At 40.4% G+C, this 25,308-nt stretch overlaps 1 protein-coding gene and 1 pseudogene across 1 annotated transcript in view; both read left to right on the top strand.

Moving 5' to 3' along the window:
- Positions 1-2,142: 2,142 nt before the first annotated feature.
- Positions 2,143-4,736, top strand: LOC120056518 (annotated as a pseudogene).
- An 821-nt stretch (positions 4,737-5,557) lies between these two features.
- The window catches only part of LOC120057071 (coxsackievirus and adenovirus receptor homolog), a 111,777-nt gene continuing 92,026 nt past the window's right edge, over positions 5,558-25,308 (top strand). The window contains exon 1 of the mRNA XM_039005461.1: positions 5,558-5,727. Within this exon, the coding sequence (XP_038861389.1) occupies positions 5,676-5,727 (52 nt within the window). The 5' untranslated portion in view covers positions 5,558-5,675. The remainder of the gene's footprint in view (positions 5,728-25,308) is intronic.

The following is a 25,308-nucleotide window of genomic DNA, read 5'->3' as shown; positions in this document are numbered from 1 at the left end:
TTCACCAGGTATATTCAAAGGCTGGCTACTAATAGGTGCCCTTCTTTGCGAGGCATTGGAAATCCTCCCTGGTCTTTGTGGTTGAATTGGTGTTTGAAATTCACTGCTCGAATGAGGGACCTTACAGATAGTGCATTTGGAAAATATTCAGACCCCTTTACTTCTTCCACATTTTGTTACATTTCAGCCTTATTCTGAAAAGGATTAAATCGTCTTTCCCCTCATCAATCTACAAACAATATCCCATAATGACAAAGCAAAAACACGTTTTTAGAAATGTTTGCAAATTTATTTTTAAAAAGAATACAGAAATATCACATAAGTATCCTTGAGTGGCCCATTCTTTTTTTAAATACATTTGCAAACATTTCTAAAATCCTGTTTTTTTTTAATTTGCTTTTGCCCTTGTTGAAGCACCTTTGGCAGTGATTACAGCATCGAGTCTTCTTGGGTGTGACGCTACAAGCTTGGCACGCCTGTATTTCAGGAGTTTCTCACATTCTTCTCTGCAGATCCTCTTAAGCTCTGTCAGGTTGGATGGGGAGTGTCGCTGCACAACTCTTTTCAGGTCTCTCCAGAGATATTTGATCGGGTTTAAGTTCAGGCTTTGGCTGGGCCACTCAAGGACATTCAGAGACTTGTCCCGAAACCACTTCTGCGTTGTCTTGGCTGTGTGCTTAGGGTCGTGGTCCTGTAGGAAGGTGAACCTTCATCCCAGTCAGGTCCTGAGTGCTCTGGAGCACGTTTTCATCAAGGATCTCTGTACTTTGCTCGGTCTCCCAGTCCCTGCCGCTGAAAAACATCCCGACCAGCATGATGCTGCCACCACGCTTCACCATAGGGGTGGTATTGGCCAGATGATGAGCAGTGCCTAGTTTCCTCCAGACTTGACACTTTGCATTCAGGCCAGAGCTCAATCTTGGTTTCATCAGACCAGAGAATCTTGTTTTTCATGATCTGAGAGTCTTTAGGTGTTTTTTGGCCAACTCCAAGCAGGCTGTCATGTGCCTTTTACTGAGGGGTTTCCGTCTGGCCACTCTACCATAAAGGCCTGATTGGTGGAGTGCTGCAGAGATGGTTGTTCTTCTGGAAGGTTCTCCGATATCCACAGAGGAACTCTGGAGCTCTGTCAGAGTGACCATTGGGTTCTTGTTCACCTCCCTGACCAAGGCCCTTCTCCCCCAATTGCTCAGACGGCCAGCTCTAGGAAGAGTCTTGGTGGTTCCAAACTTCTTCCATTTAAGAATTATGGAGGCCACTGTGTTCTTGGGGACCTTCAATGCTGCAGACATTTTTGGCATCCTTCCCCAGATCTGTGCCTCGACACAATCCTAACTGTGGGACCTTATATAGACAGGTGTGTGCCTTTTCAAATCATGTCCAATCAATTGAATTTACCATAGGTGGACTCCAATGTAGTTGTAGAAACATCTCAAGGATGATCAATGGAAACAGGATGCACCTGATCTCAATTTCGAGTCTCATAGCAAATGGTCTGAATACTTATGTAAAGAATGTATTTGTTTAATTTTTTTTATATACATTTGCAGTGAAGGGGTCTGAATACTTTCCAAATGCACTGTAATTGAATGTGTGGGGTACAGAGATGAGTCATTCAAAAATCATGTTAAACACTATTATTGCACACAGAGTAAATGCATACAATTTATTATGTGACTTGTTAAGCTTATTTCTACTCCTGAACGTATTTAGGCTTGCCATAACAAAGGGGTTGAATACTTATTGACTCAAGACATTTCAGATTTTATTCTTAATAAATGTGTCTAAACATAATTCCACCTTGACTTTATGGGTTATTGTGTGTAAGCGAGTGACAAAACAATCTCTATGTATTACATTTTAAATTCAAGCCGTAACACAACAACATGAGGATAAAGTCAAGGGGTGTGAATACTTTCGGAAGGCAATGTATTTGGTTGGTAGATGCCCTACTGAGTATATTTCACCCCTTTAGCTGGGACTGGTAGAAAAGTTCTCTACACCACAATATTCTCAACATATCAGTGTCAACATGTATTTATTTTTAAATTCTTATTAAATTCTTATCGATGCCTTTTCATTTGAAGGTTTCCTCATTACCACACGGAAGTGACGTCATCGTCTGTGGCGCTGGCAGAATACTAATGAGGTTCAAACATTCATGTGTCGAGCTGGCAACAGTTGTCCACATGTTGATGAGCAGCAAATACGGTATATGATTGCTTTTTATTGTCTTTTTGTGAAATCGGAAAACTTTTGCTGTGTAGTTTACAAAGTTTGCTACTTTAACATTATAACTTGCTAGTTTTTTTTTAGCTAGATAATATAGCTAGCTACAGTAAGGTTAGTCTAGTAGTTAAGTTAGCTATCACAAATCAAGTTCTTCGATCATGCTGTTTGTGAACTTTTCTCTTAGCTAGCTTCACCTGAAAAGTTGTCACCAAAATGTCTGCAATTAATACATACATAATGCATGTACAACTACATCATTTGTGAAGGTTTTGTTGTGCGCTAGCCAGCTATGACTCACGGGCGCCTTTCTGGACGAAGACCCAGCGCGCCTTTCTGGACGAAGACCCGCCAGACTGTAATGCCCTTTGGCTTTAACAATAGTTAACCTGCTGAATTAGCTTAATGTTTACATGCAACGAGTTCTTGTCAGCTTGTTTTGTGTTGTAGGCTTTGCTTGCTACATACTTCAAGGGCATTGAGATTCGTTGATGGGGGTAACATGTTGCTTCCTATTATAGCTAGGCTTACTTGTGTATAGGCTAAAGTTTATTGTTTGTTGTCAAATGTGGTAGATAGCTACTAATCTGACAAAAGACACGCTCTTATATCTTCAGAATTTGGACCATCATTACAGCACATCAGTGAAACATGATGAAAAAAGAGATTGCAGCAGTGGTGTTTTTCCTGAAAAGACTGATCAAAAAGGTGGAAAAGTTGGAGACCCAGAAAGTGGTCTTGTTTGTGGAGCAGTTGACTGTTGCCCTGCAGGAGAAGTTCAGGGGGCATTGGTACCCTGACAACCCCAGCAAAGGACAGGCCTTCAGGTAACTTAACTACTGATCTGACCCCAGTCTGTTGCCTTGCGCTTACTATTTTGACATCCATACTAGAAGTTTTATGAACCTCCAGTCTAGGGCATCACGAATAAGGTGCGTTTTTGATATGCAATGAATTGTATGATTGGAGTTATCAATGTATTGTATACTCTACTTCGCAGGTGTATTCGGCTGAACATGTTGCAGAAGGAAGATCCAGAGTTGCTGCTGGCCTGCCAGGAGAGTGGGGTTCAGTACAAGGAACTTGGCCTGCCCAGAGAACTCACACTGTGGGTAGACCCTGGGGAGGGGTGCTGCAGGTCAGTCTGTCTTATTTAAAAGCATTGGATTTGTTTAAGTATTGGCTGGACGGTGTTAAATAATTTACAGGAGAGTGTGCAAGTGCACACTTTGGTAGATGGGTAGACAATTGGTATGCAGCCTCGGTTGTTACATTGTTTACCAGTCAAGTAACTAAATTGTACATATACATTGTGATAGAGCATCACAAGTCTTGTTGGCTTCTTCCTTTCACTATCGCGCAGGTATGGAGAGAAGAACCATGCTTTCACGGTGGCCAGTTTCTTTGGTGATGAGAATGTGACTAAGAAGGTGACCAACGCTGTGGAGAGGGTGACGTCTGACTACCACTCCAGTTCATCTTCAGATGAGGATAGTGGCCTCAGGGAAACCCGTCCATCCCCTACCTGCCCCCAAAATCACCACACATACCAGGTACAACCAGTAATGTAGTGTTTCCATACAGAATACCTCCTTGGTCAGCACTGACAATGTGGGAAATATAATTGAAATTGACTCATGTTTTATTGTTCAAAGGTGATCTACCCAGCTTCTCCTTTGTGGCGTCGGCAAGTGCCCAAGCAAAAGAAGATGGGGCATGGTAAAGGATATAACGTCCTCCTCACTATGGCTTCAGACCTCAAGGCAGACCCACCCAGCCCTTCAGACACAAAGACTGGGCTCTGCCTGGCCAGAGAGGGGGGCTCGGATACTGGGGTGGCACTCCAGGCCTGGCTTACTGTTAGGGACCACTGTAGCTAGTGTTGACATTAGTATTAGCCTGTTCCAGGTTCCCTGAGGTGTTGAGGGTAACCACTAGAGCAAGCAATAGTTCATGGGTGACAGGTAGCCTAGCGGTTAAGAGTGTTGGGTCAGTAACTGAAAGGTTGCTGGTTTGAATCTCTGAGCCGACTAGGTAAAACATCTGTCGATGTTCCCTTGAGCAAGGCCCTTATTGCTCCTGTAAGTCGCTCTGTAGAAGTGTCTGCTAAGGGACTGAAATGTTAGAGGGAATTGGAGTGAAGGGGCAAACAAAGTCTACCAAGATGTCTGACCACATTTTTAAAATTTATTTTTGTAGTGAGATAGTCACTGGAATTTGTTATTTTTATGGTAAGAACATTAACTCTTTACACTTGAGATAATTTAATTGTCCGAGTAAAATAATTAGTTGTAATGGATAAGGAATATATGGATTTGATGTGTATTTTATAGCTACGAAGATATATGTACTGTATTTATTTTTGATCGGTTAATTGTATGTTACCTCCTACTGTACTGTCCATCAGTTATGTTCCAATGAGAAATTGTTTTATTTATTGAGTGTACTAGTATTATGAATTGCGTTTGCCACTTAAATTGAGACATTAAACACATTTTCTAATCCTACCTCAATGCTGTTTTGATTTGACTATTCTGTAATTTTAATACTTATTGCCTTCACACCATTAGAGGCCATATCTGGTAAATATGAAATAACTTTATATTTTAACAACCCATAGGCCTACTGTACACACAATCAAAAGAAGCATGTAGGTATATGGATGACACCTGTTGAATTCAGTCTCTGATGCTGATCAAAAGCATGTTTGCAATGTCATAGGCTATGTTTTAAAGCTTTTCCAAACTATTTTATAGCTTGTCTTGTTTACAGTATTTCAAATTGTTGAACAGTAAAATGACAATTTAACTATAGGGAAGCTGTGTCCATTGTTGTATTGCTGGCTTCACGTGCTCGGGCGAAATATTGTAGGAAACTGGGAAGAGGTAAGTCCAACATGATTGTGTTCAAGCCTTTGGAAATATTATTATTCAACCAATAAGAATTTAGCTAGCTTGATAAGCTTGCTAACATTGCTGCTAATAATAAAGTTAGCTGGCTTGTTAAACATTCACAATATGGTCAGACTAGCTACATTATCCATATTGATAAGGTTGTAATTGTCAAAAGCGGATTTATCTTGTCGGTAAAAGGTCTGTGGTGAAACGTCGCAACTCGGCTAACATTTTCTCCGAGTAGTGTCCCTCCTGTAATTCTGACTTGGGTCATTTAAGTGTCATTTCCCACTGGGAACTAGGAGCTTCCGACAGCACTTGAACGCGGCATAATAGCCTAATACGGTAGGGGGCGTGAAAGTATCTTGGTACACTCGACTTTGCTACCCTCCGGAAATCACGTGTCTAGACTCCTGTTCTCCTATGCACCTGCTGAGGCGAAAAGGGATCGGATAGTTTTGATGCTTCGGGAGGGTGGTCTGTTAGGAGCGCCGCAGAAGTTCTTTTTTCAACCGAGTTTTAAAGGAAAAGTATTGGAATAGACAGAAAGGAATGGATTTCTCGATATCCCACCTCTGCTCTGTATTGATTATTCTCATTGCAGGTAAGTTTTGCTTCCACCGGGTACTTTTTTTTTATCCGCAATTTTCAAAAGCGCGATCGAAAATGGAGTGGCGAGTATACAACGTTACACAGGTCGTCTCACTCGTTGCGCTGGCGAGCAACATGCTAGAAAGTTAACTTTTAGATCTTTGCGACTAAAATAACGAACTGGTAGGCTGCTCTATGGAATTACATGTGACGTAACTTTACTTCAGATTATACTCATTTGGTTACTCCTGGTTTCACTGGAAGAATATTAAAAATAGCTATTTTAACATAATTTTGCTACCTAGCTAACGTTAGCTGAGAATTCCAAATTGCACACTGGTCAAAATGTGTGATCACCCCAAATTCCATGCTGGAATTCTGAAATTACATACTAGAGCCTATTATTCTTCAATTGACTGGAAATTATTTTTACTTTAAGAATGTAATTTTTCCAACACATGGTTTATTTTATTAAGTTATGGGTAATTCATGTGCCTGAGCTAGCTGTTACGTCGTGGGAGAAATTGGTTTCCTAACTCATTCTGCAAAGCATTTTTGAACGCTTCCTATCAAGCGATGTTTTTGTTTTGCATTAGTTAGTGCATAACGTTAGTTAACACACAATAGCCTGATCTGCCTTAGAACCTGTAAAGGGCTTCAAAGTGCTGCAGTTTCTGTCAGCCATCTGCCAATACCATGTAAACTGTATCCCCCCTCCCGCGCTAGGCATGAAAAGTGCCAAGGATGTGCTTTTTAAGCCCAGACAGAAATTAATTACATGTTAGCTGATTATCGACCAGATTTTTGTCCTTGAAATATGTTAATGTTACTGTGAGTGTGTAATTTCAACCATTAGGCCTACAATTAGTATAGCCCGTTTTAATGTTTCCTTTATTCTCATAGATAGAGAACATAGCCTAATTAGCTTTGATTCACAATCCTTCACCAGTAAAGATATGAGTGATTTGTTGAGGTCCATTTTTTTCTGACTGACTGCCTGTTAATAATTTCTCACACTCCTGTCACTATTCCCCCCCCCCCCCCCCCCAAAGTAATCTGCTGAGCAACACCATGTCCAAATGTCCTGCTCTAGTTAATCAATAGTAGTGAACAAAGATTGAGGCTAGAGACATGTAGATTGCTCTGATTTTTGGCATGATAGACACTGTGGTATCATGCAGCTTGAACTTTCTGGGACCTGTTGAAATGGGTATTGGCTCTCATGACATCTGGTTTGGATGGAAATAACCCTTGTTATCAGCAGGTCAGGCGATGAAGATGGGTTGTTATCATTGATTACCTATAAAATAAAAATACATGTTTTTCATCTGGGATGCCCTTTATACAGATTGTATTATTGCCGATGGGTAGCTCACTGCTGGAGGGTAATTTATCACTCTTATTATTTGTGTCCTTGTTGCTGTCCTGGAATTTACACTGAAATCAGCCCATCCCTCCTCCTCTCTCACCACAGAAGTGAAACCATGGTACTGTAGGTCAGTTGGTTCTCAAACTTTTTGATCCACAACCCCCAAAAAGAAGTGCTTCAAAGCTTTTGACCTCACACACAATTGCTGAACAAATGTAGCTTGCCATTAAAGCCATAAACGGTGATGCATTTTCTAAACGCAAGATACAGAAATAAACTGTTTTACTCCTGCATTTTGAGCTTAGTCATTCATGTTAGCAGTCAATATCAACTAGGGATATCATGTCACTTCTCTGGAGTCCACCGAAAGCAGGATCATACGGCCTACCTGTATGCAGCGGTTACAGGATTGGATGGAAAGCATGATCTGTCTAACCTTTTTCTTGCTCAGAAATATCGCAATTAATTTGTCAGAATGTAAAATCTTCATCCCATAAGTATGGAAGACATTACGATGTTACAGCTATCGTTAGACATAGCCAGTAGGCCTATATACTGGGGTATATAATAGAGGTCGACCGATTATGATTTTTCAATGCCGATACCGATTATTGGAGGACAAAAAAAGCCGATACCGATTAATCGGCCGATTTATTTAAAAAAAATATATATATATATCATACACACACACATTTTTGTAATAATGACAATTGCAACAATACTGAATGAACAATGAACACTTTTATTTTAACTTAATATAATACATAAATACACACACACAGCTCTGAAGTGACAATGATACTGAAGAGTCTGCTTAGGAGACATACTCTCAACTGTTTGAATAAAAATAGAGTTTAAGTTACCTGTGATGAATGTTGAAAACAAAATCTTTAATTTCTATATGCAGGAAATCCTATTTTAATAATGGGCATGGTAAGAATTGACAACCAAAGTTCGAGTCATAATTCCCATGACACCTTCTAGCAAAATCTGAAAAGCGGTTCCTTCATTTATTCCATAGGATATTTTTAGATTCACTTAAAATAAGGTCTGTGTTTCGTGTAGGCTTACATCACCGTGCCAATTTTATAACTGTGTAGATATCCATAGGACAAGGTAACTCTGATCAATATTGGCTAAATATAAGCGAAGATAAAAAAAAATTGTAGAGTGGTTTCATGAAAATATGTTGACAAACGTTACCTTATCCTAGTGAGATTTACACGGGTATCAAAACGTCGAGGCGGTTTAAGCCTGCACGAAACACAGACCTTATTTGAAGTAGATCAAGACATTCTCTATGGAAGACATGAACGGTAAAATAACGAAGGAACCCCTTTCAAATTCAGCCGCAAGTTATTACAGGAATTATAACGCGTCGACTATTTCTCTCTAAACCATATACCTTTGACTAATCCGGAAACTATCACCTCGAAAACAAAACGTTTATTCCGTTCCGTATTTTATCTAACGGGTGGCATCCATGAGTCTAAATATTGCTGTTACATTGCACAACCTTCAATGTTGTCATAATTACGTAAAATTCTGGAAAATTAGGCCCAAACTGTTGCATTATACCCTGACTCTGCGTGCAATGAACGCAAGAGAAATTACACAATTTCACCTGGTTAATATTGCCTGCTAACCTGGATTTCTTTTAGCTAAATATGCAGGTTTAAAAATATATACTTGTGTATTGATTTTAAGAAAGGCATTGATGTTTATGGTTAAGTACACATTGGAGCAATGACAGTCATTAATTGATTGTTTTTTATAAGATAAGTTTAATGCTATCTAGCAACTTACCTAGGCTTACTGCATTCGCTAACAGGCAGGCTCCTCGTGGAGTGCAATGTAATCAGGTGTTAGAGCATTGGACTAGTTAACTGTAAGGTTGCAAGATTGGATCCCCCAAGCTGACAAGGTTAAAAATCTGTCGTTCTGCCCCTGAACGAGGCAGAACGTTCCTAGGCCGTCATTGAAAATAAGAATGTGTTCTTAACTGACTTGCCTAGTTAAATAAAGATTAAATAAAGGTGTAAAAAAAAAAAAAGAAATTGGCAAATCGGCGCCCAAAAATACCGATTTCCGATTGTTATGAAAACTTGAAATCGGCCCTAATTAATCAGTCGACCTCTAGTATATAATTAACCCACCCAAACTAGACCTATATGAAAATGATCAATGAAGTCGCCAGGTAGCCTATTCTCCTGGCAAAGATGTGTCCGTAGCAGATTGCTAAACTGTATTCTACATCTTCCATGGGGTTTAACGGCAGTTGGCATCCAATGTTAATGGTGCGTTACCGCCAGCAGCTGGACGGCGTATTGAATAAGAAAGTAAAAAAACATTGCTCTGACCGCGAAGAGCCATGGTCAGAGCAATGACGTTCCTCTCCACTGGTTACAGATAAAACCCCTGCAATAATGAAGTGCTTTGTTTTACACAGGCAGGCACATCTCTTTCTGCTGTGTTAAAGGTCTGGTTAGGGGTGTTATACTATCCCAACAATGTGGTTTTTGCTCATGCTGTAGATTGTTGTACATTAGTAGAGAGGCTCATTACCATTATAATGGCTTCATGAGCTCATCATTTGGGGCACTGTCCCACTTCAGCAGAGTAGACAAGCATGGCATTTTTACCAGACTTATTTATCATGGCATTCATCTGACATGGCACAATGATGCATAGGCAGCCCCTTCACAATTGGGATTCAATGCAACTTTGGCCATTTCTTTAAATGAAGTATGCCTAGTCTAGCCTATAAATTAGGCTTAATGAAGATGATATTATTTTATAAGGCCTAGGCCTACATAAGTGCTTCACAAATAATTTGCAAAAATATAAAATAAAGGGTGTCGAGGGTTATAGTTGGATTTCTGAGATGTAACAGTTTTCATATAAGCTAGCTTTGCCAACTGAAACAAATAAGCTTTTACAGGGAGCTCAATGTCAAAGGTGATTCTCCTCTTTCCGAGGCTTGTGTCAAGGCTGTGTCAAGGCTGTGTCTAAGGCGCTTTCTGTGTTTGTTTTGTCAGAGGTACATTCTCAATATCTTCTCCACGGTCCTGGCTACAATAAGCAGATGCCAGTAAACATCCTCCAGCCAGTCAGCACTTTGACTGTGTTGGTTTAAGTTGTGGGGCCTGGCCAGTTATTTTCACAGAAACCTGATGAGGTCTCCTGTGGACTGGTCAGTGCTGAGTGAAGCTGGGGACCTAGGGTAAGGTAAACGCAGAGAGACTAAGGGTGCAGCAGACCTTGGATGTTGTTACCTGATAAGCATGCTGCACTCCACAGTGACAGCTGGAAGCTCGTTGCTAGGATACCTTCTGAAAACAAGCAAGTAGATCCTGGGAGTGTGATTGGGTTTGGGTCTCATTCAAATGAAGCCTTTCTCTATTGTATTGGTGGGTCTGAAAGAACTCCTTTGAGTCAATCTCATGAAAACTAAATTCTTTCACAAATGTTTTATTTTATTTTTTCACTTAAGCAATAATACATTAGAGGCCATGTGAAATCTATATCATGACTGTGACATGGTATAATAAAAATGTCATAACACATGGACTCAAGTGTATTATTGCTTTTATACCGTGAGTTACCAGCATTAAAAAGCAAAATTATTTCCCAAACAATAAATTTTTCAACAAACCGCAATGCTACATTCCCTAACACTGGTTGTCAAGTGCAATTTTAGGTGTTCTCTGGTCATTAGTCCTATTCATTTTGACTGTCAAGTAAAGCAAAACTACCCGAGCACTGGTTGATAGTTCCATAACTTTGAAGGTTGCTATGGCAAACAAAAATGCCCCCCCCCCTGCTAGCTAGCCAACTTCTCAGCTAACACAATCACTTCAGATTGAAGCTGGAAAGATGGCAAACTAGCTGCATTTCTTTGTATTTATCCTTAACAATTATGCTGATTTATGATTTCGACTGACTGAGAAAAGCCCTACGTCTGGTGGTTCTTTTTAACATGAGTCTTCAATATTCCCAGGTAAGAAGTTTTAGGTTGTAGTTATTATAGGACTATTTCTCTCTATACGATTTGTATTTCATATACCTTTGACTATTGGATGTTCTAATAGGCACTTTAGTATTGCCAGTGTAACAGTATAGCTTCCATCCCTCTCCTCGCTGCTACCTGGGCTCGAACCAGGAACACATCGACAACAGCCACCCTCGAAGCAGCGTTACCCATGCAGAGCAAGGGGAACAACTACTCCAAGTCTCAGAGCTAACTAGCTAGCCATTTCACATCGGTTACACCAGCCTAATCTCGGGAGTTGATAGGCTTGAAGTCATAAACAGCGCAATGCTTAAAGCATTGCGAAGAGCTGCTGGCAAAACGCACGAAAGTGCTGTTTGAATGAATGCTTACGAGCCTGCCATAGCTCAGTCAGACTGCTCTATCAAATCATAGACTTAATTATAACATAATAACACACAGAAATACGAGCCTTAGGTCATTAATATGGTCGAATCCGGAAAATATCATCTCGAAAACAAAACGTTTATTCTTTCAGTGAAATACGGAACCGTTCCGTATTTTATCTAACGGGTGGCATCCATAAGTCTAAATATTCCTGTTACATTGCACAACCTTCAATGTTATGTCATAATTACGTAAAATTCTGGCAAATTGGTTTGCAATGAGCCAGGCGGCCCAAGCTGTTGCATATACTCTGACTCTGCGTGCAATGAACGCAAGAGAAGTGAGACAATTTCACCTTGTTAATATTGCCTGCTAACCTGGATTTCTTTTAGCTAAATATGCAGGTTTAAAAATATATACTTCGGTGTATTGATTTTAAGAAAGGCATTGATGTTTATGGTTAGGTACACGTTGGAGCAACGACAGTCCTTTTTCGCGAATGCGCACCGCATCGATTATATGCAACGCAGGACACGCTAGATAAACTAGTAATATCATCAACCATGTGTAGTTAACTAGTGATTATGATTGATTAATTGATTGTTTTTTATAAGATAAGTTTAATGATAGTTAGCAACTTACCTTGGCTTCTTAATGCATTCGCGTAACAGGCGGGCTCCTCGTGAGGCAGGTGGTTAGAGCGTTGGACTAGTTAACCGTAAGGTTGCAAGATAAAAATCTGTCGTTCTGCCCCTGAACAAGGCAGTTAACCCACCGTTCCTAGGCCGTCATTGACAATAAGAATGTGTTCTTAACTGACTTGCCTAGTTAAATAAAGGTGTAAAAAAAGAAAATTGGCGTCCAAAATTACAGATTTCCGATTGTTATGAAAACTTGAAATCGGCCCTAATTAATCGGCCGTTCCGATTAATCGGTCGACCTCTAGTCTCTTCCCGACTCCCGACATGTTATTTTTTATGGGACACAGTGGAGATCGAATTTCAATATTGCAACATTGTTGCAAATGTCAGCTATCTATATGCTTTTTACAGTGGCGCTCATGTTTATAAGTTTCATGGCTGGGCAGATGAGGCAGTTGATCTGTAAAAGTAGTAGTAGTGCATTGCTAGGTAACGATGTAAACGATGGCACTTTTTATGAACGTGGCCATGTGTATGTTGTCTAGTATATAATGGGCGGGATAGACTCTAACAATGGGAATTCCAAACCACCCGTTGTATAATTAACCTGTCTGGCCCAGGCTTTCCGCTAGCGGAACTCCTCCCACATTCCACTGAAAAGGCAGAGCGCGAAATTCAAAAAATATTTTTTAGAAATATTTAACTTTCACACATTAACAAGTCCAATACAGCAAATGAAAGATACACATCTTGTGAATCCAGTCAACATGTCCGATTTTTTAAATGTTTTACAGCGAAAACAGCACGTATATTTATGTTAGCTCACCACCAAATACAAAGAAGGACAGACATTTTTCACAGCACAGGTAGCATGCACAAAGCCAACCTAACTAACCAAGAACCAACCAAACTAACCAAGAAACAACTTCATCAGATGACAGTCTTATAACATGTTACACAATAAATCTATGTTTTGTTCGAAAAATGTGCATATTTGAGGTATAAATCAGTTTTACATTGCAGCTACCATCACAGCTACCGTCAAAAATAGCACCGAAGCAGCCAGAGTAATTATAGAGACCAACGTGGAATACCTAAATACTCATCATAAAACATTTCTGAAAAATGCATTGTGTACAGCAAATGAAAGACAAGCATCTTGTGAATCCAGCCAATGTTTCAGATTTTTTAAGTGTTTTACAGCGAAAACACAATATAGCATTATATTAGCTTACTACAATAGCCTACCACACTTCCGCATTCATTCATCAAGGCACGTTAGCGATAGCAATAGGCACGTTAGCGTTAGCGAATAAACCAGCAAAAGATATTAATTTTCACTAACCTTCATAAACCTTCCTCAGATGACAGTCCTATAACATCAGGTTATACATACACTTATGTTTTGTTCGAAAATGTGCATATTTAGAGCTGAAATCAGTGGTTATCCATTATGCTTCTTTTTCCCAGAATGTGCGGATATTTCTATTAGACTCTCACCTATTCTGACCAAATAGCTATTCATAAACATGACAAAAAAATACATGTTGTATAGGAAATGATAGATACACTAGTTCTTAATGCAATCGCAGTGTTAGAATTCTAAAAATATCTTCATTACGACATAAGGCTTATGTTATAGCGAGAGAGTGGCCAAAACCTGGGCGCAAAACTACTAGTACACAGTTCGACAGATATATGAAATAACATCATAAATGGGTCCTACTTTTGGTGATCTTCCATCAGAATGTTGGACAAGGGGTCCTTTGTCCAGAACAGTCGTTGTTTGGATTTAGAACATCGTTTTTCCCTCTTGAATTAGCAAGCACACTGGCCAAGTGGCGCGAAGCTCTCCTTTCTGAACAAAGGCACACAACGCAACACGCCTAACGTCCCGAATAAATTTCAAAAATCTAATAAAACTATATTGAAAAAACATACTTTACGATGATATGGTCACATGTATCAAATAAAATCAAAGCCGGAGATAGTAGTCGCCTATAACGACAGCTTTTCAAAAGGCAATCCCACTGTCCTCCTCGCGCCTTCCTGAAAACCAGAAATCGGTGACACGTCATTCCAAGAGGACGTATTCCATCTCAGACCAAGATAAACACTCAATTTCTTCTCTCACTGCATCTTGACATCCAGGGGAAGGTGTATGACGTGCATGTATACTAATAGGTCTCATGCCCATTTATAGGCAGGACCCAGAAGAGAGCATCGATTTCAGATTTTCCACTTCCTGGTCAGGAAGTTTGTGCCAAATGAGTTCTGTTTCACTCACAGATATAATTCAAACGGTTTTAGAAACTAGAGAGTGTTTTCTATCCAATAGTAATATTAATATGCATATTGTACGAGCAAGAATTGAGTACGAGGCCGTTTAAATTGGGCACGTTTTTCCCCCAAAGTGACAACAGCGCCCTCTGTCCTCATCAGGTTAAGCATTAAGGCCCGGAGGAGGTGTGGTATATAGCCAATATGGAGTGCCTGGATACAGCCTTTAGCTGTGGTATATTGGTCATATACCACAAAACCCAGAGGTGCGTTATTGCTATTATAAACTGGTTACCAACGTAATTAGAACAGTAAAAATATTTGTTTAGTCATACACACAGCTTTCAGCCAATCAGCATTCAGGGCTCACACCACCTGGTTTATAAATGGTCTTAGGCTATTGTTAGCTGATCACGGCCAGGGTGAGGTTCTTTTGTCCTATCTTAAACGCACCCTTTTGACTCAAACAAGAATATCATATTGTAGTATCTCAAAGTAGAGTGGAGTTTCAGGCAGCCAGTCAGCCTAGTTTTCAGTTACACTGTTTGAAATAAATTGAGATTTATTTGCTCAGGTGATAATTCATATTGCACTAGAACATATCAGTTTATTTCTATATTTCACTGTTTGGAAAGTCTGGCCCTTTATCTAGAAACGGACACAACGCAAGAGCGATAAGAGAAGGCATTATGAACTGTTCAACCTGAGCTATTGTCATGCATGGATCCAATGTAGACAGGCAGTTTTGGCTTGAGTTCATCATTTCAAATTCAGTTCTCGTGACATGGCTGCAACAGTCGCATCCCTCCTCTCATTCTGGCAGCAGCGAGCTTCACCTCCAACCCAACATCCGCCCGCTCGGCCCCACTCACTCACTTACTCACTCTGCCCGAGGCCCCGTTTCGTCCTTGGAATATAAAGCAAGAACATGTAGAATTGGATTACACTCCGGGGACGATGCTGCTGTGTCCTTCACAATCTCATGATGAGGACGACAGCCCATGAATATTCAGAGACCCAGGCGGACCTTAAATATTTTAACATGCTGGAGTCGTACAGGCCCTGCGTCGAGTGACGACTTGTTCCCTCGTCTGCCCGGGAGTGCGAAACGACGCTGATCCCTAACCCGAAACACACTCGCTAACCCCCTCCCTTTTTAAAAATGTCATGCTTTCATTTTTGGTTTGGCGAGCGAGTGGACCATTAAGTCGTGCCGATTGCATTCCCTTACGGCCAGTGATCAAGATTAATAGTAGCTCTTGTTTTCAAGCCTCGTTTACAGGCTGGCGGTGATGCCACTGTATTCAGAGTTAATTCCTTATTCACAAGTTTTATTTAACTAGGCAAGTCAGTTAAGAACAGTTTCTTATTTACAATGACGGCCTACACCGGCCAAACCTTAAACTGGACGATGCTGGGATAATTTTGTGCTGCCCTATGGGACTCCCAATCACGTCCGGTTATGATACAGCTTGGAATCGAACCAGGGTCTGTAGTGCCGCCTCTAGCACTGAGATGCAGTGCCAAAGCACTAGCCTTCACAGGGAGGAGCTATTAGTAACCCTTCAATGCTGAAAGGGGGCTTGAGTTAAAACGTTTTGGAATCCCTGGGCTAGCCCATCAATGTTTTAATGAGGGAATAAAGTGAATTGTGAGTGGTAAAGATATGTAGGTGGGATTGGTACAGGGTATGCAGGGTTGTATTCATTAGGAACCAAACAGAAGATAACGGACTGAAACAGGGAAAGACTACCTGGGCTTGTCCAATACGAAACATAATAAAATTAAATAAAAAAGTTAATTGTTTCAAAACATTTGTTGCTTGCTTAATGATTACAATGCAGATGTGCCATAAAATATTGGTGATGTGCACTATTGAATGGAATTTTCCCTGTGTGTGGTGTGTTTGTGTGGTGTGTTTTAACCCTTCAATAACAAACAAAAAGTCACGGTGTTGCTGATTCTCCCATCAGTCATCAGGCCGTATGTCTGTTAAGATGATGAACACCTCACCACATCCATCACTGGGTCACTCGATGATCACATACGCACAGCCCTGCAACGCCCTCCATCCTCAAATAAGGAATAATGGTCCCTGTGACGGAAATATAATTTTTCAAATTCACCTGGTTGATAACACAACTGCCCTGCTCCTGTAGATGTATGACTAGGCTAAAGGACCCAAGGAGATTTATCATGCATGGAATGAGGGATTTCTTTGCCAAATTTGGGCCATCTTTTGTTATCCACTTATCTCTTATTAAATAAGTTTAATAAAAAATAAAAAATAAATCATTTGGAGCATGGATTTACAGTCAGTGGCAGAATCCTAAGGTCAAGTGTGCCAGAGGTCGCGTTAGAGTTAAGAAATCTGCATTTTCAAAACGTGGGCCATCCAACAATTTGCGTTGTAAACCATTCCACCTTCATTTGATATTGAAAGTCAAGGTCCGCAGCTAGTTGTTCTTCACAGAAAATACAGTGGGGCAAAAAAGTATTTAGTCAGCCACCAATTGTGCAAGTTCTCCCACTTAAAAATATGAGAGAGGCCTGTAATTTTCATCATAGGTACACTTCAACTATGAGACAAAATGAGAAAATAAAATCCAGAAAATCACATTGTAGGATTTTTTATGAATTTATTTGCAAATTATGGTGGAAAATAAGTATTTGGTCAATAACAAAAGTTTCTCAATAATTTGTTATATACCCTTTGTTGGCAATGACAGAGGTCAAATGTTTTCTGTAAGTCTTCACAAGGTTTTTACACACTGTTGCTGGTATTTTGGCCCATTCCTCCATGCAGATCTCAGATGTACCTATGATGAAAATTACAGGCCTCTCTCATCTTTTTAAGTGGGAGAACTTGCACAATTGGTGGCTGACTAATTACTTTTTTGCCCCACTGTACATTAGTGCAAAACATTCGGTAGAAAATAGCTTAATTTTCATCCGAAGTGGAACACTATTTGGCAAGCAGCCACACAAGGAAATGAGCTTACAATGAAAAAGCAAGGTATTTTTTTGCAAAAAAGAAGGGGGTTTGGATCACACTACTGGCTTTAAGCGAACGAGTGATGCACGTTTGGAGCAGTACTGGCTGTTTCTAAGGCTCAGCCAATCGTTCACATAACAGAAGGCAGCACGCGACTGAAGAGAGAGGAGACAACCAATTTGCTATTTGCAGCATTAGCGCGTGCTCTGGAAAGACAGCAGTTTGCCAGTTACAGCAGCGCGTCCCCTGAACGATAACAAAGAGGTCGGTGAGAAGCATGACCACGGAGACGGGGGTGAGAAGGTGATGAAGCGTACTTCATGAGCTGTAACCGGAAAAACTACTGGCATTTGGAAAGTTTGAGGTGAGGGAGAAAGTGTGGTGGAACAAGTAACGTTATTGTTAGTGTTAAGTATCTTGCTAGCTGGATCGAATTCTCCGTTAGCTAGCCAGAGAAATGCTGAGCAACATTAGCAAACTTAACTGATCAAACAATTGAGTTTATGGTGTGAAAATTAGCTGGCTAATGAAGGCAGACGGCTAACTTTAGCTAGCTAACGGTACAACATCAGATGAGTTAACGTTAGTAATCTAACCAATTAGCTATAGTATTAATTGGTATAACGTTACGACTCCTTGCTGTTCCGCAAGTTATAACGCTTTAGTTGCTTACTGGACCATGGCAATCAGTGTAAAATGTTAACTAGCTAACTATCCGTGAACTAATGTTTTCCCTCTACAATATGTGGTTAATTTTCAGAATGAAAGAATTAGTTGAAAATGAGGCGTTGCTTGTGAAACAAGTGGATTCAGGGATCAACTGGAGCTGGAGCTGGGCCTGGCTTAAACTGAATGCCACAGAGTTGAAAGCAACACCACACACTTTCCCTCTTTCTCACTTTTTCAATAGAGTGGATGAACATTATTTTTGCACACATGTAGCCTTGTGCACATGATCAATGTCTACTGTAGTGGCCACTATAATAGAGCAAAAATAGAATGCCTGTTTCATTCTATTTCTACTTTAAGATGTTTATTTAGATGTGTGGTCACAAGCGTTTTTCTCATGCGTGAGTGTCATTTGCAGTTTAGTCTAGGCAATAAATAACATTGGATTGCCTTTTACATCTTTTAGCTGTGAATTAGGTTCACATTAACCACTTTGTACACACTGACTGATCATGTAGATCATATTATTTTGTTTAATTAGTTAAAACCTGCATTTCCCCTAGCAGGGATTTTTTTTGTATTTTTCGGTGCAAAAAAAGTGTCACCTTTTTGGGTCCTCACCAGTTTGCATCCCTGTACATGACCTAATGTTATGCTTGAAATTAATCTTACATTTTACTAGAGAAAATTAGGCTACACCAAGACAATCACTGGAGGAAATTAGCTACACATTAGTCTGATGCCGAGCAGAAATGACACACAAAAATTGTAATCTAAAGCTAGCTACCCCAGAAGTTGCTGTCCAACAAATTTTGATTTATTATCCAACGCGGTATTGTAAACACATCGTTCGTGGCCGGTGTTTGCACAGCTTGACAGTGCTACTGTATTATTTTTGACACGCAAAGACCCAAATGTTCCATAGGATGCACAGTTGAAGTCGGAAGTTTACATACACCTTAGCAAAATACTTTTCAATTCAGTTTTTCACAGTTACTGACATTTTAATACTAGTAAAAATTTCCTGTCTTAGGTCAGTTAGGATCACCACTTTATTTTAAGAATGTGAAATGTCAGAATAATAGTAGAGAGAATGATTTATTTCAGCTTTTATTTCTTTCATCACATTCCCAGTAGGTCAGAAGTTTACATACACTCAATTAGTATTTGGTAGCATTGCCTTTAAATTGTTTAACTTGGGTCAAACATTTCTTTCCACAATAAGTTGGGTGTATTTTGGCCCATTCCTCCTGACAGAGCTGGTGTAACTGAGTCAGGTTTGTAGGCTTCCTTGCGCGCACACGCTTTTTCAGTTCTGCCCACAAATCTTCTATGGGAGTGAGGTCAGTGCTTTGTGATGGTCACTCCAATACCTTGACTTTGTTGTCCTTAAGCCATTTTGCCACAGCATTGGAAGTATGCTTGGTGTCATTGTCCATTTGGAAGACCCATTTGCGACCAAGCTTTAACTTTCTGACTAATGTCTTGAGATGTTGCTTCGATATATCGACAAAATGTTCCATCCTCATGATGCTCTCTATTTTGTGAAGTGCACCAGTCCCTCCTGCAGCAAAGCACCCCCACAACATGATGCTGCCACCCCCGTGCTTCACGGTTGGAATGGTGTTCTTTGGCTTGCAAGCCTCCCCCCTTTTCCTCCAAACATAATGATGGTCATTATGGCCAAACAGTTCTATTTTTGTTTCATCAGACCAGAGGACATTTCTCCAAAATGTACGATCTCGTCCCCATGTTCAGTTGCAAACCGTGATCTGGCTTTTTATGACTGTTTTGGAGCAGTGGCTTCTTCCTGGCTGAGCGGCCTTTCAGGTTATGTCGATATAGGACTTGTTTTACTGTGGATATAGATACTTTTGTTCCTGTTTCCTCCGGCATCTTCACAAGGTCCTTTGCTGTTGTTCTGGGATTGATTTGCATTTTTCGCATCAAAGTACGTTCATCTCTAGGAGACATAACGCGTCTCCTTCCTGAGTGGTGTGACTGCTGCATGGTCCCATGGTGTTTATACTTGCGTAGTATTGTTTGTACGTATGAACGTGGTACCTTCAGGCTTTTGGAAATTGCTCCCAAGGATGAACCAGACTTGTGGAGGTCTACCATTTTTTCCTGAGGTCTTGGCTGATTTTCTTTTGATTTTCCCTTGATGTCAAGCAAAGAGGCGCTGAGTTTGAAAGTAGGCCTTGAAATACATCCACCGGTACACCTCCAATTGCTTCTAATGCCATGACATTTTCTCGAATTTTCCACTGGCAGACCCACTGGAATTGTGATACAGTGAATTATAAGTGAAATAAACAAGTGTCTGTAAACAATTGTTGGAAAAATTACTTGTCATGCACAAAGTAGATGTCATAACCGACTTGCCAAAACCTATAGGTTGTTAACAATACATTTGTGGAGTGGTTGAAACACTTAGGTTGGATTCATTAAAACTCGTTTATGTGAACTTCCGAATTCAACTGTATGTTAAGTTAATAGCTGTGACGCTATTACTGTTTAACTCCGGTAGGGCAACATCTGAAAAATAGCGCACTTGGTAGTGTGTACCAGTGCTCGACCAGTCGGCGAAAGCCAACATCGCCCACGACAGAGAACGGTTGATTGTCAAGGGCAATGAATTCCATTATCTTGGCTTTAATGGATTTCGCCTTTGAGTTGTCTCGCTGAAATTTTGTTACTCTTTCTCTCTCGATCCACACAGCAGACATTGTGGGCTTGCTTAGGAATGCTGTGTTGCAGGTATAGTGCAACATTTTGCGTGGCGTCATTACGTCATGTACCTACGTTATATAGGTATGCACGTCAGCTTTGACATTGGTTTTGCACATCGGGGCGTTAAACTATAATTATTATTTTTAGCTAATATCGTCCGATTCTGATATGTTCACCGCTATATCATGCGTCCCCTAATGAGAAGCATAGAAATAGTGCACATAGAACAGATCTACCGCTTTTTGGACTTGCTTTCCATGAGAATGACATATCTATAACTCACATTTCTGTGTGAATTTGGTCAGATCGCCTGAAAAGTTACATATTGCACCTTTCAAATACATTCCGTTAATGGCTTGTGGAATGAGACAAACAAATCTTTACAAATTATGGGTGCTAAGTCTGAGACAATACGTCAAACATCAATACAATGTGAAATGTACTTTATTTCTGCCTAAGAGAAGTGATTTTACAAGCCAACAGATCAATAAGGCCTCCAGCTATCTGTCATTTTTAGGCTCTTGATTTTGTTTGATCCTCTCTCAGGGAATGTTGCTCCTCTGAAGATTTTGATGTTTAACAGTCCGGATGAAGTGTCTTCAGATGAGGAAAAGGATCAGGACTCACTGCTTTGGACAGGGTTAATTTCTTAACATACCTTCGGGCCAAAAGCTTAAACGTTTTATTTCCCTGATCTGAACCTGTTTAAGATTGTTCTCCTTATTATGTAAACCATCTTTCTCTTTTGTTTAACTCAGGTTATTCAGCTTATTAAGGACATGAATGTCCATAATTCTAGAAAATCTAAGCTAATACATGCCTCTTCCTTCGCTGTGCATGTTGGACCACCACAGTGTGATGGTACACAATGCGACAGTTCTGGCCACAGGGTTCTGCATCTGCAGGTGTGTGTATGCAGTCAGCTTTGTCCTACCTGCCAGCTAGATCCTGACTCTTGCATAATTATTTTTTTTATTTTTGGTTGAAAAATAAAGGTGGAATAAAATGGGTTCTATAGAAAACACTACCTCCATCTATTCCCTGCCATACTCAAAGCAAGAATCCCTGCCATGCAGTCATTTGAGCAGAGTCCGTCTGCCTTGAGGTGATTGCAACACTCACAATATTTCAATAGAGATGTCAGCGTGATCAATTATGTGTATTGTTACAGGCATTGGTACCGGCTATTAGAATATGATAATACTCTGTCTCTTCCAGCATTAAGCCCCCCACCCCCTCTCACTAAGAACATTAGTTAATCTTAAAAAATATTATGGCTCAGAAAATAAGAAGCACAGGCAGAAGGTGGGGCTGGATTTAGGAGGGGAGTTGAAGTAGCTGTTGGAGAAGCCATTTTTAGAGCCTTTATCTCATTGAGAAACATTACGCATTGCCGACTGCCAGCACGCACGGGGGGGAAAGGCAAACATGCCCAGACTGTAGCCTGAACTATTTCCTTGATTTAAAGCCCCCCCCCCCCCCCCCCCTCTGCTAGCCTCTGGCATTGGTATTCAAGTTATTCCTTGACTAGTGTTAAATCAAGGCACATTATAATTGCGTGTATACCAGGACTTCTGTTAGTTGGTAATAGCCGGCTTTTGGCCGATAATATAAATAAATAGAAACGATAATGTATAAAATTGTCCCTGGCATTTATCCAGGAGAAGAAGAAAAAATCCCATTGCGAAATAATGCTAGCCATTCATTGATGGAAATAATAGTCGATGTAAATACATTTGTCTGGTCATGCTTATCGGTCTATTGGTTAATTTGCATAATTTAGTGGAATTAAATTGGCTCGTGTACAGTATATATTAGTTATGTACCTTATCGCATACAGAGCCTTTGAGCGGAAAATCTGTCAGACAGCGTGAGAGCTGCTGCTACTACAGCATCTCAAACAGTAAATGTATAGGCAACTGAAGACAAGCTTCATCAGTTCGTCACACCACTTTGCAGTAAACTGGATTGTTGCATTGTTTGAAAACAGAACATTGCACTACATATTGAGGCATGTCTTACCTTGCTTAAAAGTAGCCTAGCCAATATGAGACCATATTATTGTTTAACTTTGTTTCATTGTCAAGTAGCCAAAGGCACAATCCTAGTCATATTAATAACCCAAGCTAATTGTTGCATATTAGATCTCCCCTCTTTCTACATGTCTGTTATATGAAACTACTCATGCTTTTGACAGCATTGTTTTCCTGCTAATTGCATTATGGAACAAACGTTAGTGCGTAGCCTACTGCCTTGTGTGCATTGCTGCACTTATAATGTGAAGAAATAATAGTTTATCAACATTTTAAGCTAAAAGTTCTCATCTGTTGCATCAGACTCATTGCTTGTTAATGTTTTTGAATTTGTTTTTTGTAGACTAGGCCTACTGGTTGTATGTATTAGGGATATGTCGTCCCTCAGCTGTCCCAGAGTCTGATTGGAATAGGCCAATTCTTTCTCCACAAGCTGACCAATAGACTAAGTCAACTTTTCTACTACGGTGATAGTAGATTGACATAGGCTAGGGATTTAGCTTTTTGTTACTCGTGGTGTTGGAAAAGTAAATGTGGACAGTTATTCAAACATCTTCAAAGTGTGCATCAGAATTAGGTAAGAAGGGACCACACATTGTTGCATCCTCGACTTGTTCTGTTAATATGAATGACCAAAATCTGAATGTGATCTGTCATTTTGTGTGGGTGGACGCCCTGATCAGGTTACGCACCCAATGCATATGGGTTTGGTACATTTCTGAAATGTCCGGTAAATTAAAATGCCGGTCAAATGTCCAGCGCCACATGGTGTATACATATGGAAATGAACCCTGTGTGCACGGAAAAGTGATTTGTTTTCCCAAGATGACTATTAATATGCATACGTATTTTTGTAGTTTTTTGTTTGTTATTTATGCTGAACACTCCACGAGTATGATTGAGTTGGCTCTTTAGCTGTGAATGTACAAAGCTGGGTAACACTTTATCATGAAATGTTACAGTATACCCTTTTGTTTTAAGACCTAATCTGTTGTGCCTTGGGAGTATAAATAAATCAGGCAGTGCTTTCATGTTCCGTTGTCAAAGGGCATTACATTTCAATTTCTGATTTCTTAAATTCAAGGTTTGTTTTGCAGCGGCAGAGGAGCAGAGCGAGTGTGGAAGTACAAAGCCCTGGTATAAATGTTTCATTTCACCACATAATGTGTCTTCAGTGCATTTTAAATTATTTTCATTATTTCCCTGACATGCCAACATCCAGCACATCAAGGTGTTTGAAAACATTCGCAATCTGCCACCACCCCCTGCCTCTCTGTCCTTAACCTTGAAGAGCAAGGCTCTCTCCTGCTGTTACACGCACACCTTTTTATGACCATGGGCTAATATGTAAGGGGATGATGACTGAGACATCTGCTTGTGTCCTCTGTGGTGAGGGCATGAACAGCAAGGTCTGTTCAACACTGATTTAATTACTGTAGTGCATCTCACAGCCACCGGCCGCCATGTGTGGAGATCAGCAGCTCATCCAGGTCAGTCACTCTGATGTGTGACTAGTTGGGTTATGGTGGTCAGGAGGAGGAACAGGTGTATGGTATATATTAGTACTGGATGACCTTAATCGCATGCATGTGCTCCTGTTTTATAACATAATGATATTCCACTTCGCAGACAGTTTTATTCAAAGCAACTATCCTGTACAGTGAGTGCATATGTTTTTAGTATATGTGTATGTGACCACTATGGGAATTAGACCTACGACCTTGGTGTTGTTAACGCCACACTCTGACCAACTAAGCCACAATGCAATATGAAGGCACACAGGGGTGACTGGGTGGTCTGCTGCCCTGGCTAATATGTACTGTATGTAGTAGGCTCCTTTTAGGAAGCAGCTGTTAAGTGTCATAATGAAGCCAGTGCATTTGGAAAGTATTCAGACCCTTGACCTTTTCCACATTTTGTTACGTTACAGCCTTATTCTAAAAAGCATTAAATGTAAAAAACAATCCTCAGTCTACACACAATACCCTATAATGACAATGCGAAAACAGGTTAAATTTTTTTTTTGCAAATTGTGTATTCAAAATAAAAACCGATACATTGTTTACATAAGTATTCAGACCCTTTGCTATGAGACTCGAAATTGAGCTCAGGTGCATCCTGTTTGCATTGATCATCCTTGAGATGTTTCTACAACTTGATTGGAGTCCACCTGTGGTAAATTCAATTGATTGGACATGATTTGGAAAGGTACACACCTGTCTCTATAAGGTCCCACAGTTGACAGTGCATGTCAGAGCAAAAACCCAGCCATGAGGTGGAAGGAATTGTCCGTAGTGCTCCGAGACAGGATTGTCAAGGTCAGGGAGGTGACCAAGAACCCAATGGTCACTCTGACAGAGCTCCAGAGTTCCTCGGTGGAGATGGTGTCCTTCTGGAAGGTTCTCCCATTTCTACAGCACTCTACCAATCAGGCCTTTATGGTAGAGTGGTGAGACGGATCCCACTCCTCAGTAAAATGCACATGACAGCCCATTT

This window comes from Salvelinus namaycush, chromosome 12 (genome assembly GCF_016432855.1).
Source record: "Salvelinus namaycush isolate Seneca chromosome 12, SaNama_1.0, whole genome shotgun sequence".
Classification (NCBI taxonomy): domain Eukaryota; kingdom Metazoa; phylum Chordata; class Actinopteri; order Salmoniformes; family Salmonidae; genus Salvelinus; species Salvelinus namaycush.
The sequence above is the reverse complement of the archived record's forward strand: the minus strand, read 5'-3'. Positions and strand labels throughout refer to the sequence as shown.